The sequence below is a fragment of the Monopterus albus genome, unplaced genomic scaffold (genome assembly GCF_001952655.1).
Source record: "Monopterus albus unplaced genomic scaffold, M_albus_1.0 scaffold94.1, whole genome shotgun sequence".
Classification (NCBI taxonomy): Eukaryota; Metazoa; Chordata; class Actinopteri; order Synbranchiformes; family Synbranchidae; genus Monopterus; species Monopterus albus.
In genome coordinates this window covers 1,645,522-1,660,368 of record NW_018127974.1, presented here as the reverse complement: position 1 = coordinate 1,660,368, position 14,847 = coordinate 1,645,522, and the positions used below count along the sequence as shown (strand labels likewise).

General features: G+C 41.3%; 1 protein-coding gene across 1 annotated transcript in view; it reads right to left on the bottom strand.

The window, feature by feature from the left end:
* The window catches only part of LOC109964979 (collagen alpha-1(XII) chain-like), a 51,273-nt gene that overhangs the window by 26,755 nt on the left and 9,671 nt on the right, over positions 1-14,847 (bottom strand). The window contains exons 11-26 of the mRNA XM_020608637.1: positions 14,482-14,847; positions 13,357-13,635; positions 12,992-13,267; positions 12,587-12,859; positions 8,649-8,918; positions 6,166-6,432; positions 5,666-5,858; positions 5,421-5,542; positions 3,792-3,941; positions 3,591-3,710; positions 3,293-3,457; positions 3,051-3,197; positions 2,514-2,653; positions 1,587-1,716; positions 710-855; positions 106-235 (exon numbers count right to left, since the gene is read on the bottom strand). Coding sequence (XP_020464293.1) covers positions 106-235; positions 710-855; positions 1,587-1,716; positions 2,514-2,653; positions 3,051-3,197; positions 3,293-3,457; positions 3,591-3,710; positions 3,792-3,941; positions 5,421-5,542; positions 5,666-5,858; positions 6,166-6,432; positions 8,649-8,918; positions 12,587-12,859; positions 12,992-13,267; positions 13,357-13,635; positions 14,482-14,847 — 3,174 coding nt within the window. The remainder of the gene's footprint in view (positions 1-105; positions 236-709; positions 856-1,586; positions 1,717-2,513; positions 2,654-3,050; positions 3,198-3,292; positions 3,458-3,590; positions 3,711-3,791; positions 3,942-5,420; positions 5,543-5,665; positions 5,859-6,165; positions 6,433-8,648; positions 8,919-12,586; positions 12,860-12,991; positions 13,268-13,356; positions 13,636-14,481) is intronic.

The following is a 14,847-nucleotide window of genomic DNA, read 5'->3' as shown; positions in this document are numbered from 1 at the left end:
GTAGCTCCAGAATGTCAGGTATCACCGATAAACAAAAAGAAATAGCAGCTTCTTTAAATCAACACTGTCTTACTGAAATGAACTAATGATTCATTGACTACATACGGGTGACACCCTGCTTGGTCAGCGGGTCACTAGCTGATTCTCCATGCAGGGCAAAGAGGGACAGTGTGTAAGCCGTGTTGGGGAGTAGGTTCACCAGCTGGACATCAGTTGTATCTTTCCCCACTCTCATCTGTAAGGAAACCAGACCAAACAACATACATTTAGAGGTGAAATAGAAGATTGGGGGGGTCCTCAGTGGCATTGATAGAAAAATATAGAAACAATGCTCTTTTGCGGCACATCCGCTGGATGCCGTTTTGACCCACTGGGTTTGACATCTCATGATGTTGGCAGAGTGAGCACAGTGTTCACCTACTCTTGTGTGAATAACAATGCTCCTCTGTATTTTCCTTTCTTGCCTTGTTTGTTGAATGGTTGAGGCAAACACTGGTGGCTTTGTAAAATGTTATTTCAGAGAGTGACATCTGTATTTTGTCAAAAACTGCTGACACTTGGTTGACGTCACTTCGGGTAGAATGTGTTTACATATGTTTGGTACACATGAGTGTGTGCAGACATACATTTTTTCCTCATCAAAGTCTGTGATATCCACAGGGGACTGGCTGTATGCCCTTTTGTTCAGTCACTCTCCGCTGGCTCTTACCTCCTCCTCAACGGTGGGTTGTGTGGCATTGATTGCGCTGTAGAGCAGCATGTAGCCAGTAGCTCCATCCGCCTTCCTCCATCGCACCCGCATGGTAGTGGACTGCTCATCATAAATGTCCATCATCCTAACGGCACTCAAGGGCACTGGATAACCAGCCAGCAACATCAAAGACAACAATCAGCAAATATACACAGACATTCGCATTATTCTCTTTCATTTGTTTGTTTGTTTCAGAGAGACTTTCTCAGACTTGTGTGGGCTGCCAATGTGCAACAATCAGTGCTGTTTTAGAACTGCTTTAATAGATACTAAACAATGGTATTAAATCTGTGCTATTCTAGAGAATGCTAATAACACTTCAATAAACAGCATTTTAAAGGAAACAAAGAAAGAAATGAAATTGCACTTTACCCCAAAATTTGCATCTAAATGAGATTTACTATTGCTATATTTTTGCAACCGCATATGGTTTTATAAAAAAAGATATATATGTATATACTACCTTTTAACATTTGATTAATGGAGACCACACAGGAATCGCAGTCACTCACTGTAGTAAATATGTATTATGCAACTGAGCCAGAGAGTTTCAGTGTTGCTGGCTGACTCAGAGGGAAGCTGCTATCCAAAAAAAGTAAAGGTTTTTTCCTAAAGTAGGAAAGTCTATGATTGAGAGCATGTCTCTTTAATCCAGTTCAACATAATTTAGTCACATCAGTGATCAGAGAGCATTCGGCCAATTTTAGTTAAATAGTATAGTAATTAGGCAGCTTACAGTCCCATTCTCCATGTTTTTCTGCCATACAATTATACACCTTAAATCACATGACACAGACCTGGACGTGAGCCAAAACCCTAGAAAAAGAAGACATACACGTGGTCTCGCTTCCTTTGAGAGGCTCGCTGCTCTCCTCTCCCACCACGGAGTAGACGCTGACCAGGTACTCTGTCAGAGGGTCGAGTTTCTGGAGTACCACTGTGGTCTCTTCACCATCCACCAACACCTAATAACACAGGGAATAGTTTAGATCACAGATCACAGCTAATGTAATAATCTGTAGGATTCTTATATTATTCTGTAATGTCTTAGGCTCACAGCTTTTACTCATGACCTTTGATGAAGTTTGAATGTCTGTAGATATATTATCCAAACATTATGTATACATATGTTTGATTATCCTTATTATAAGTGCAAATACATGTGAAAGAGAGATTAAGTTTTTGCTGGTAATCAGTTTAGCAGCAAAACAATCAAAAAGCTCTATTTGCTGGATTTATTTGAGCATATGTTAAAGCATTCCAATCAAAACCAGAAAACCCTCAGACAAATTTTTTGCTGGCCTGAAACTAAGCATGTGCTTTAAACAATAATAAAACCTCATCCACTATGGTCACTATTAAACAAAACCAGGAGAGCTGAACAAAAACAAACATGTAATTGGATTCAGACACAAAGATAGCATCTATTCCACACACTGTGGAGCCAAGACCCTGCTGGCCAATAGAGATATCACTCATGAAATCATTATGTGTTTTCTAATCCTCTAAACTGAACGTCATGTGTTTGTGTTTCCTTGCCCTGTGCCAAACTCATGTAATCAGACACCAAACAGGCGGGAGGCCAAAACAAACAGAAGGCTGGAAATAGAGCTTTGAGCCCATTAGTAACAGAAACAGGGGGTCAGGACACCATTAAGCCATTATCCACTGAACACCCACACTTACTGCCATATTTTGGTGAGATTGAATTAGTGGCAGTCGAGAGTGTTTTTGGTGTTGTAATCCATTATGGTAAGTATACCTGCTGAGGCTGTCCTGTCAAAGTCATGTACACAACACGGTACTTTTCCACTGGGTCATCAGGGGGGGTCCAGGTGGCTCTGAAGGACTGGTGAGTCACATCTGATGTCACCAGATTAGTAGGAGCATCAGGTAGACGTCCTATGAAATGAAAGAGCAGAAAGACAGAAAGTGCAATATGAGCCAACACTATGCATTCTCATGCAAAAGTGCTGTATGCCTGACCTTTAATGAGTCTAATCACTGATTTAGACTTAATTACATTTGCTTTGAAAGGTAAACAAAACACATCACCTTGCATTCTCATAAACTAGTTTCATAGTTTCAAAAGTTTTATATAAAAAAGAAAAACCAGAAGTGGCAACAAGTAAAAACATATTTATTTTGGAGCAAGTCCTAAAGAGAACCTTGTTTACGCCACAGTACTACTGAGACTCTAAAACCTTGCCAAGAAGTTCCTCTACAGTACCCAGTAACACCAGTTTAATTTCCTATTCAGACATGTAATTGTTGTAGAGTGATATAGATTCATATATACCTCCTGCCTTGACACTATTACAGAGGTTGTCAGTAAGACTGTCCACAATGTCCAGTAGGAAGGAGAAGTCAGCCACGTTGTACATATGAATTTCATCCGGATCAGAGGCAATGGCCCTCAGCTCATTCTCATCAGCATTCTTCACACCTGAACAACAAAGGTTAAGCCAATAATCATTTGTAGTTTGGGAATTTACTTCATACTGACTGCAATGGTGGAAGTCAAGAGTAAACTTTACTTACCGATGGTATAGATCTCAATGCCCTGATCCCGCAAGTTTCGAGAGTATACATCGACATCATCCTGGGACTTGCCATCAGTGATCAAAACAGCGATCTTTCGAGCATTGGGTCGCATTCCAACATTCTCTTTGAAATTATTCTGGAGGATGTAGTTCAAAGCCATACCTGCAATCAAGATATCAATGTGCATTCATCACCCAGATTTCACTATGAGTCAAAAGAGCACAGACAGAACTGGTAAAATTTCAGATCTCCAGCATTATCATTGGCAAAACTTTAAAGAAATAGATTGAAATACCAGTCAAGGTGTTTCCTCCTTTGTAGGGCAAACCAGCCACAGCTTCCAAGAGTGACTTTCGGGTTCTATGAGTATGCAAGTGCCATTCAGTTTTGGGGTCTCCACTGTATTGAGCAAGACCTGAAAACACCGCACCAGTTAGACAAAATAAAAAGACCAATTTTGTATTAATAATAATAATCAGTTGAGCTGTAGACCCACCAATCTGGACTCTCTCTGGACCAATGTCAAAGACTCCCACCATCTGGGTGATGAAGGCACGAATGGTCTTGAAGTTAAGACGTCCAATGCTCCAGGAGCCATCCACCAGCAGCACGATGTCGGCCTGTGCATTAGTCTTACACGCCACGTCTGAGAGGGCAGAAGTTAATGTGTTATATTTGGATGAAGGTGAAACTTTAAAATGAGAAGTTATTTTGACACATACATAAACTGGTGTGTATGATGAATTGTAATGATGTAGAGGGTGTTCAAAGAAATGTGTGTAAAAGGAAAGATGGAAAGAAAAGTTCATGGCATTCAAAGACATCAAAACAATTTCCAGAATACTAAACAAACATCTCCACAAATAATCAGCAAAGTATTCCCTCTTTACTTCTTTCTTTTTTGAGGTGTTTTAATCAAAAAACTTTGATTTTTCCAGGTGCTGTAATTATTATCTTCTTGTGTTGTGGCTTGTCAAGACTCCAGATCCGGGATCCAGAGTTAGTCCCAGGGGGCACGTCAGGAGAATACAGCCTTACTGGCCCATGACATATCAAAGACCTTCAATGGAGAAATTACTGTGTGCTCCTGAGCAGCAAGGTAATATTCAGATCCAAACAGCTGTGTGAAGACAAGGAAGGCATCTGATCCTTGGCACCTAAAGGAAGGCTGCAGATGTGTAACGGAGATAGGCAGATGTTGCACTAACTGCCACTGTCTGCAACTAAAAACAGGTTACATATTTGATTTACAGATTGGTTTGCACACACAGAAAAGCCCAAACCCAACCCCCATAACATGCAGCAAGTTGGTCTATTACAGATCTGTCACAGATACTATAAAACTGTTTACTAACAATTGACTAGGATGAAATGCAAACAGGAAGCTGTGGTCCTTGCGCTCCAGAGGCATGTTCAGAACTAATATGGAGTCAGTCCATGGTACAAGTGGAGTGGGATTCCCAGAGCTTTTACTTCCTCATTTGGAGCTGCAGCCTGTCACTGATTCTGCATCTGCCTCCTTTTTAGGCCTGGGCCTGCACTTGAGCAGGCAAACTGGCCTCCCCAGTTCCCTCCAGTGAATACCACAATCTCCCTCTTCTCAGACTCAATGCCTGCCTTGCTCTGACTCACAAAGTAGTAAACCAGTTGATGTCTACCAACAAATTATACACATATGGCTCAACTCTACACTCGCTGTACTAGAAATAAAAAGTGGGAGTCCAAAGGGACACAATGAAAAAACAGGAAAAGGGCAGACAAATGGGCTTGTACTATTTATTTCACTAGACTTTGAAGGGAGGCATTTAGAGAAACTGTTTAGCTTTTATGGGGCGTGGGTTTTATGTGTATTTCCCTGAGCTAAAGTGATACAATCTCCACTGTCTGAGTTTTACTGTCCAGAGACATAACAAACTGGCAACACCGCCTTAAAGATGACAACGGGTGTAATAACAGAACAACGGAAACCATTTCAGCTGTTCGTGTAATAACAGAACAACGGAAACCATTCAGCTGTCCTAGATAGTTTTGGTATACAGAATGTTTTCTCTGTTATTTCTTTGTTTTTATAGTACCTATTATCCTTTATATGTGAGTTTTATAGGAGAATATTAGACAGCTTTACCTGGTGCATTTAAAGGTACATCAGGTCCATCAGAAAGAGTGGTTTTCTCCTCTCCAGCCAATGGCATACTCTCTCCTCCATCAAACATACCAGACACATTCACTGCATATTTAGTAGCAGCTCTGACAACAAAAACAAACAAAAAAAGTTAATGAATTTCTGAATTCTTTACATGATATTCTAGAGAATATTCTTCAAAGTTAAGAATATGAGAATGAAAATCAGAAATCGGCCTGAAGACACACCTGAGCTCCTCTAGCACCACAGTATTGTCATAGGGGCCAACCTGAAGCTCTCCCTGGTCAATGTCATCCCCTACAGGGTGGAAAGTGACTTTGTAACCCCTAACATCACCAGGAGCAGGGTCCCAGGTTACACGGAAACTACTCCTGGTAGGCTCTGATGTTTGGAGGTTTCTAGGACCTTTGAAAGGTGACACTGGACAAGACAGAAATGCAGAGATTGAGAATATGGGACAGAACTGCATGGTTAAACATTCAAAACAACATTTTTAACTACTATATAATGAAGCGAACTGCATGGTTAAACATTCAAAACAAAATTTTTAACTACTATATAATGAAGATGAAGAACAAATACATGAATTTATTGTGATATTGCTTTAGTCATTTAGGTGCTTATGTTGCTTATGGGGATGTGGGTGAGTGTGTAATTGATAATCAAATTTGCCTAAACTTGGCAGAAAGAGCGACATTTGTAGTGTGGTGATGATAGGCCAACGTACGTGTGGTTCCTACTCCTTGCCTTACTTTGCCTTCTCCGACACGGTAAACGGGCACAACAGTGATGTCATAGGTAGTGAGGGGAGTAAGACGTCTCAGCACGGTGGAGGTAGTGTCACCGGGCACCTTGGCTGCTAGCTGGCGCCCTCCTATCTGGGGTTTGTAGGTAACGCGGTAGTTGACCACGTTTCCAGGCGCTGGTTGCCATGTCACCTTCATGCTCTTCTCTGTCTCATCTGAGACAACAATGGCTCTGCCAGCGGCTGAGACTGCAAGGAGGGAAAAAAGGAGCAAAGGTTAAAAAAGGATAAATGATGAATGGATGGTCTGAAGTGAAATATAGACTTTGGGCCTTGTTCAGATGGGAATCTGCACTAAATGTGTTCTTAATGACCTAAGTTTTCAATATACTGTTGGAAATGCGAGCAGCATGGCTTTCCTGCTGGTAAGTAAACTAAACAGTAACATGCTTGGCTACCTTACATCCTTTCATGCAGGTATCTGCTCATTTTCCACATGTATGTGATTACAAACCCACTTAAATATTTCAGATTTTTAACAATTATACATTAAAGAGGCCCGGATTTACATGATTAATTGTGTTTAGTTGATAGGTTTGGAAGCCAGGCCCAGATGTCTTGTGATTTTGAGCAAACCAAGAGTTCCCAGTTTTCTGTTGGAGCAGGAAAAGAGAGTATGAATTGTCAGAGGCTTCAAAATGAGCCGAGGAAAATATTCAAGATGCTCTACTTCAGAGGGTGGACTTTTACCAGTGGAAAAAAGCAGCACACTCAAGTTTGCCATATGTGGCTCAGCCCAGGACTTGTGATTTGTGTAGAGCGTAAGAAAAGTGAGCAAGACATAGTGTGTGCACAGTGAAGGGACGAGTATACAATACAAAGCTGCATCGTGGTTGTGTTTAGTGTCACCCTTCTTGTTTACCAGAATCAATAAGCAAATGGTGGTTGGAAATATTTTTCCTTGGGCACATTCCATTTCACAGACTGGTGGTCAAATTCCTTCCCAACTGGTGTGAGTTTCTGCTCAGTGTGCTTTTCTTGCCCAAGTAGGAGTGTAATCTAACAAGGGAAGGGCCAGTATTGTTCATTGTCTCCCATTAAAACTGGGTGCAGGTGTGGTGGATAATACATCATCTATGTACATGCATATAACACACACACAGTTTTAATGATGTGCACTGTAATGGACTGTATTTTCTTGCCAGTGAAAAGCTGGCATAGCTTCAAAAGCTTTTAGCAATTTTTCTTGGGGACAGGTCTATTTTTCTGGGCATTAATGTGTTTGGCACTTTCCTGCCATGAATGAATGTGCTTACACTAAGGTGGGAGGAGAGGCACCACTGAGGCCATGTATATGCTGACTAGGCAGCACAGTACAATTTCATTTGGACCCAAAATTACATTTGTGTTAAAATGTGCTCAGACCATTCCACCCTTTATTGCATATGTAGGGTCATTACAATTTTCCTAACAAGTCTAAGCTAGGAAGCACAAGAACAGGTACTCAGATGTATTTAATAAGTAAATAAATGTGTGTGTCTGAATTACCATGAGCACTCATTCAAATTCAAACACCTTATCTCTTTGTAGTTTTTTATGATTTCTCTCCAATTATTGGTCCAAAACATGTCATTCAAACTTTTTTAGCTTGTTAGACCCTCCCCCAGAGATGAAGCCAGCAATCATGCCTGTGTGTGCTAATACCACAGCAAGTGCACAAGTTTAAGCATAACAAAGCTGTAAATGTGGACTAGTGAGTAGATGAGTCTCCATGTCTGGCGTGATGACAGTTAATGTCGCCGGCAGCCTCTGCAGTCTCATTTAGCTACTTGTTACAAGCAGCCTTTTTTGAGATACATAAAAGCTTTAAAAGCCACAAGGGGGGTATTTACTGGCATATTTTATGTCAGTACAAAATGTGAAAATGATGTGACCTTGTGTTAACCACAGGTCTTATTTCAATCATCTAACCAAAAACCCATTCAAAAAACCCACTGACATCAGGGCGAGGGAACCAGAAGTGCAGAAATGCTGACTCAGTTCCAGATTTTAGGACTCACTACTAAATCACTCTATACCAAGAGCTGGGATAAGATCTCATAGCACAACAGAATGATGATAGAGCTCTGTTTCCACATACCATCTAAAAATGGCACTCCAAACTGTTTGGACATCCCTTTGTGTTCCATGGCTTTTGTTCTTTTATTTTCATGGAGTTACATCACATATACCATGCCTCACACTTTCTACTGTATGTGACCCCAAACCAGGACATCCAGATGCTAAAATAAAAATAAAAGTGCAGAAGAGGAAAGAAAGATAGGCGGAAAGCATAATAAAAATGCCAAGAAAAGAAAAAACAAAGGGCAAAAGGTGCAGCTGTAAAAAGTGAAAAAAAGCAGAAAAGTAAAAGGAAAAATGAATAGGTTTACAGTGGAAGAGTTAAAGCAGCCAAAGTAACTTACCATCTGTGGTTTCCTCTCCAACCAACGGCTGGCCTTCTCCATGGCCATAGACAGCAAAGACAGAGACCTGATAACGTGTCTCTGGGGTGAGACCCTCCAGAACTGTGTCTGTGGTGTCACCTGGTATTGCCTTTTCCCCAGTGTCTTCACTGAACAGAGACTTCCACCTGACCCGGTAGTGACGAACATTACCCGGGGCCGCAGTCCAAGACACAGCAAAACTGGTATCTGTGACATCTCTGGTTACCAAGTCTCTGGGTGAACCAAGCTCTGTGGAGAAATCAAAAGAGCTTCAGAAACAGTGGGAGAGATATTACACCGGCCTGCATGCAATGGATATGGCAATAGAAAAGAAAGCAGTGCTACAGTTTAACCTTTGTTTTCCTAAACAAAATTCCACAGGAATGTCTTAGCTTTGATTCACTAAGATGGAGATGTTAGTACAATGGAACAGAATTGCTTCAGGGAGCTTCAGCCCAGTGATGACTTTGTCCAGGTGGTGTTGATTTCAAATGCGCACATACAGAGGCTTGAGGAAGTGAGCGAGACACAAAATGGACAAAACTAACACTCACCCTCCAAAAAAATCATCTCATCTTTCTCTGCTTTATCCTTTCAGGATCTGTTTGAACAGCTCTATTTTCTTCATTCATGATCAGAGTCTGCTGGAAAAATCTCTGCAAAACTAATCTTACACCTTACATCTCAGCGCCGCTCCCAGCAGCACTTTTACTTTCCATCGTAACAGTGGAAACCTGATCCACAAAAGTATGTTTTCTACAATTTGCAGATGCTGTGTTCTCCCTTCTGTTCCTTCCCTCACTTTTCCTGGGAGACCATCTTGAAAGGAGAAAGGCACAAGAAAAGCGGGGCGGGAATGTAGTGGTGGTGTTTCGCAATGAGCAGACAGCACATGTCCATGTTGAGAACATCTCTCAACACTCTGGTCTCGCTGCTGTATAGACGAGCTGTATCTGCTACACATAACCTCCACAACCTCTGGGTTCCACATCCTCATTCAAGGCTAGAACGGAGCAGCTGGGCAGTGTCTCTCTCAAACGTCATTCATCAAACCTCACCAAATGAGATTTAATTAAAAACAAACACACATGCACACAAAAAAGCCAGTCACAAGGAATGAGAATGCAACACAATTTACCACAAGTGCCATGCCCGATCATTTGTAAATGCTAAGTAACCACACAGCAAATATGGCAGTACTGTGTCTATCTGTCAGCCTATGACTCCTCCTCAGCATCAGTCCAATGCAGATGAACTGGAAGCTGATGTGAAATAAAAAATAAAACAACAGCAGCGGCCATGCTTGTCAGGCAGATTGATCTGAGAGCAGTAGCTGGATATGAAGAGTAATGGGCATGACCACACACTAATCAATAATTCAGGATTTTGCAGGAAAATAGTGTGGGCCATTTGTAAATAGTACCAAATCATTCCATCAATAAGGTTCTGCCAAGCAAAAAGAACAGATGAAATTGACTGACTTCTCTGAATGTTTGCATATTATTATTAATTTATATGCACTGCACATGTATCCTCCTTATCTTAGTTTCATTCTCAACCACAGAAAAAGCATCTCACTTTTCAAGGCTATACCCTCAGATTAAGACCTTGGACAAGGCAGATCACAAACTCCCATTAAAGCCTCGCCCATGTCTCTTGAAAACCACACATGACACAACTGAAGATCATCTAAAAGAATCCCTGCAGGGCATGTGCTGACATAACCTTCACATCTGCAGCCAAAAGACATCTGAAGCTTGAAAATATTAATGACTGCTTGTGAAAAAACCTCAGTGCCAGCAGGCAGGGGAAATGCATTGAAAGCATTACCAGCTCATGCTCTGCAAATTAATTAAATTAATGATTTGATATGCATTTAAGATTTCCCACTCCTCTAGGCCACTGTATAGCTTTGCACAGAACCTGCATATTGTATTTCAGTCAAAAGAAAAAAATTACAGCCAAGAATATAAAAGAACCAAGAAGACTTTCACTGAGCATGTTTATCCTGTAAACTTCCATATAATCACACATTTCTTCAAAAAGCTCTATCTCTTCACTTACTTTATTGCTTTTGATGTACCATTTTTTCCTACTTATTCTCGCTGTACCATTTTTTCCTACTGATTCCCGCTCTTTCGCTGCCTCTGCCTGCCCTTTGCCCCACCCTGGAGGAAGATGAACAGACAGCTCTTCCTGAGACCAGACAGACAGCTCACACAGCTTTCAAGGTCCTCTTACGTAACACCCTCCACATTCTGGATAAAACTCCCTCTGTGTTTGTGTGTGCGAGCCATATGTGGGACATGTATCTAAGCATTCCCTGTGACACCCTCTCTGCCCTCCTGAGTCATTTCAGGATGTTATAATTCTGTCCTACTCATGGCTTCTACATTAGCTACCATTCACTGTAAGCCACAAGGGATGGCTTTGTGCACGCCACTCTCTACCAGTTCTCGCTTACAGTGACTTCACAGAGAGGGTCACTCAAAGTGAGTGGCACTCAGAACAATTAAATCAGTGTTGAGACATGATGACGTTATGACAGCTTAATAAAGATTGCTAAACAAAGTACTTTGTCATGGAGCTTTTTTCCTGCGGGGGTGTGTGGCTGATGACAGCACAGATTTGACCAGTGAAAAGTAACTCTATAATCAAATGCAAGCCTTTTGTTCAGTGTGGGAAAATGGAAAAACAAACAAAAAAAAAACAAAGAAAAAAAGGAAAAAACCCACAAAACTAAATAAAAAAAAACTTTCTTTTAAAGTCTAGTGCTTATCAAAATGTAAACAAGATCCATTATAGTAGTTGCAAAAAATCTATTAATTTCTAAAGGACACGGTATGAGCCAAAGTGCTTTTACAGGTAGGTAACCTAGTGTGCAGGAACTCACCTGGCCAAATGACCACACTATTGCCAGAAATGTTAGAAAGTAGTATTAAAGAGCAAAAACTTCACTCTTTCTATTATGATGAATTGAATACTGTAGCTTTGATGTGTCTGTGGGCTCAAACTGCTTTCAGAGAACAATCCAGTTAACGGTGAACTCAACTTGAACATGATTAAAGACAGCCACGTGGCTGTTTTCAGCTTGGCACGTAAAAGTTGTCATAGTCCCAGTGTACAATAGTCACTGCCTAATCTTTAAGGGCCACAAATAACAATAAATAAAGAGGATCCAGGACTCAAATTATTTATGAATGCTCTACCCTTTCATTGTCATTTTGACCAAACCAACAATGCATCTAATCTGACAAATATTGTTTATCTTTAAATAGATGATTTGCACATCACTGTTTTCAGTTTTAATTTTGATTTTACATATCATCCCAACTTGTTCTGATTTTGGGTTGTATTTTAATGCCCTTGAATACATAGTTTACTGATTTTGAAGCCACAAGTGGAATTAACTAAAATATAAAGACATTCTCCTCTGTGGGCTACAGAAACCTGGTTGGTATCAGCAGAAATTATGTACAGGTATTGTAGAGCAATACAGGATTTGAGGGTCATTATAAAATAGTCATCATATGTCTTGTGTACCATTGTAAAGCAATAAATCATAAGGTGCTAAGCAGGCATATGCCTGTCAAAGTCTGTTTCAAGCCATTACACGTTTCTCAGTTTACAAGCAACCCCCGCCCTAACCATGGCCCATATATTCAACCAACTAAAGGCACAACTTCCTCAATTCTGATGTCATCGCCTGTGAGCAATAACAGATGCTACCCTCTTAGAGGGGCTCAAGCGGAGGCAAGCAAAGTAATATCAGGTTTCTTGTCTCTTGGAAAGAAACTGAACAGAATAATACATGTCTTCTCAGCAGTCTTCACTTACTGAATCCACAACTACAAAGCATGCTTCATATTTATGTCACACACAGACTTAGACAACGGCAATGTGACATCCTTCCTTACCTTCTAAGGTGGTTCCTGTGCCCAAAAGAGGATCGCCCAAACCAGAGGAATAGCGAGCAGAAACAAACAGCTCATATTCAGTGGCTGGTTGGAGATTCTTCAGAACAGCCTGGGTAGTATCGCCATTGACGAATATCTCCTTCCTCTCACCACCCTCAGCAGGTTTGAAGGCAATGTGGTACTGAAGGACATTTCCTGGGGCAGCCTGCCATTCCAGTTTCATTGTAGATATGGTCTCATCAAACACACGGAGGTCACGAGGGGAGCCCCGTACTAAAAGCAAACAAAAATGGATCAGACACAAATTCATATTCAGTGCACAGAAACCAAATTTCACATACGTAGCTGTTTTCAATTTGCTGTTGACAAATTACTTCCTAAAGACGGGTAGCTCTTCTGACTCACATTCCTTAGTGGTACCATCCACTTCCATCTTTTTCCCTATGCCTGTTGCGTACTCAGCAGACACAGACACACGATAAGTGGTAATGGGAAAAAGGTTGTGAAGAACTATGGTAGTCTCTGGTCCAGTGGTCTGGGTCTCCAATGTCTCTCCAGCACCACTCAATGGAACGTAGGTCAGGCGATACCTGATCACCGAACCCGGAGCAGATTGCCATGACACCCTAAAACTGTTTGTTGTCTCCTCTGAAACTCGTAGGTTTCGTACAGTCCCTTGCTCTGAAAATGAAAGATTATCATAGATGCTAAATATTCTCCTTTTGATGATGTAAGTACTATTAGGTCAGGTCCAGTTAAACCTGTCTTACCTTCAAGAGTGGTCTCTTCACCAGTCAACGGGAAACTGTCTCCTTTATCATACTGAGCAAAGACATTAACTTCGTAGGTGGTTAAGGGATAAAGGTGGGGCAAAACGGCTGTGGTGGTATCGCCAGGCACTGCCAGGGAAATGTAGTCTCCGGTGACATCTTCGGCCTTGCGGAAACGCACCAGATAAGACAAGACATCGGTGGCAGATGCTGTCCAGGTGGCACGGAAACTTCTGGAGGTAATCTCAGAGAACCGCAAGTCTCTGGGTGGAAGCAGACCTGAAAATCAAAAATTATTTGTTGATCATATCTGTCAGTAAAAGGCAATGTATTTCCCTAACCATGTAGAGTCATTAACTGGTACTGCCATGATCACATTTTACTGTAAAAGTGGGGTTTATGGGGTAACAGTATCTCTATTTTATTTCTTTCACTGTCTGACCATTGCATGACCATGGGCATTATCCTCAATTTCTGGCAGCAATTAAATGTAAAGCAGTGGAACTTTGTTCAGCTAACACTGTATTAAATGAATTTGCAAAGCATGGAATGCTATATCCAGTAACTGTTGTATGTTTTGGGACTACAGGCTTCAGTATCAAAAAGCTTAGTGTGTAAAGTGATGTCATTTTAGGTCACATCGCACGTCACGTCAAGACTCACAGATCGTTTCTGTCTTAGAACCAATCCATCCTTCTGAATCAAAATATGGTCAAGTCAAAATAACATTGTTGTTCCTGTCGCTGTGCTGTTTTCAAATAGCATGTGCTAAATGGTGTGAGAGAGCTCATTCAATAAGCACATATGTGGCCTTGTGGTATGTGACAGGCTAAGTGAGATTATAAAATGTTGCCCCTGCCTTGCCCAACAGCAGTTTACACAGTATTATAATGTGTTGTTTTGCTTTTCTTGATTGCTTGGCTCCTTGTGCTCAAACCTACTTATACAGACTGGGCCAACTGACAGTCAGATGCTGGAGAGTCTAATAAGCCTAGGTAAACATGAAGATACGAACAGCTTAGCAAATGGTAGTTATCCAAAATACCCATTAAGTTAGGAGCATATTATGTGTCGACACTCCAAGTCACACTTAGTGCATCGAGATATTTTACCTTTCTTACTTACTTCTCTTTTTGATTTTGAGCAGCTCCTGTTCAATCCTTAGACAGATGGACTGAGTCAGTTCCTTGGAGATTCTCTGGAAGGCATCAAAGTCCTCCACCTCATAGACATGAGTTTCTATGGGGGTATTAGCAATGGCCTCCAGCTCAGACCTCACTGCCTCCTTCACACCAACAGCAAAGATCTCCACATCAATATCCCTCAGTCTGGTTGCTGCATCCTTAAAAAAGTCTGATGACTTTCCGTCTGTGATCAGGACCATGACACGGGGCACATTTTGCCTGGCTCCACGGGCGGGAATAAAGATCTTCTCTCTGACATAGTTCATGGCCCTGCCAGTGTTAGTGGAGCCTCCACGGTAGGGCAAGG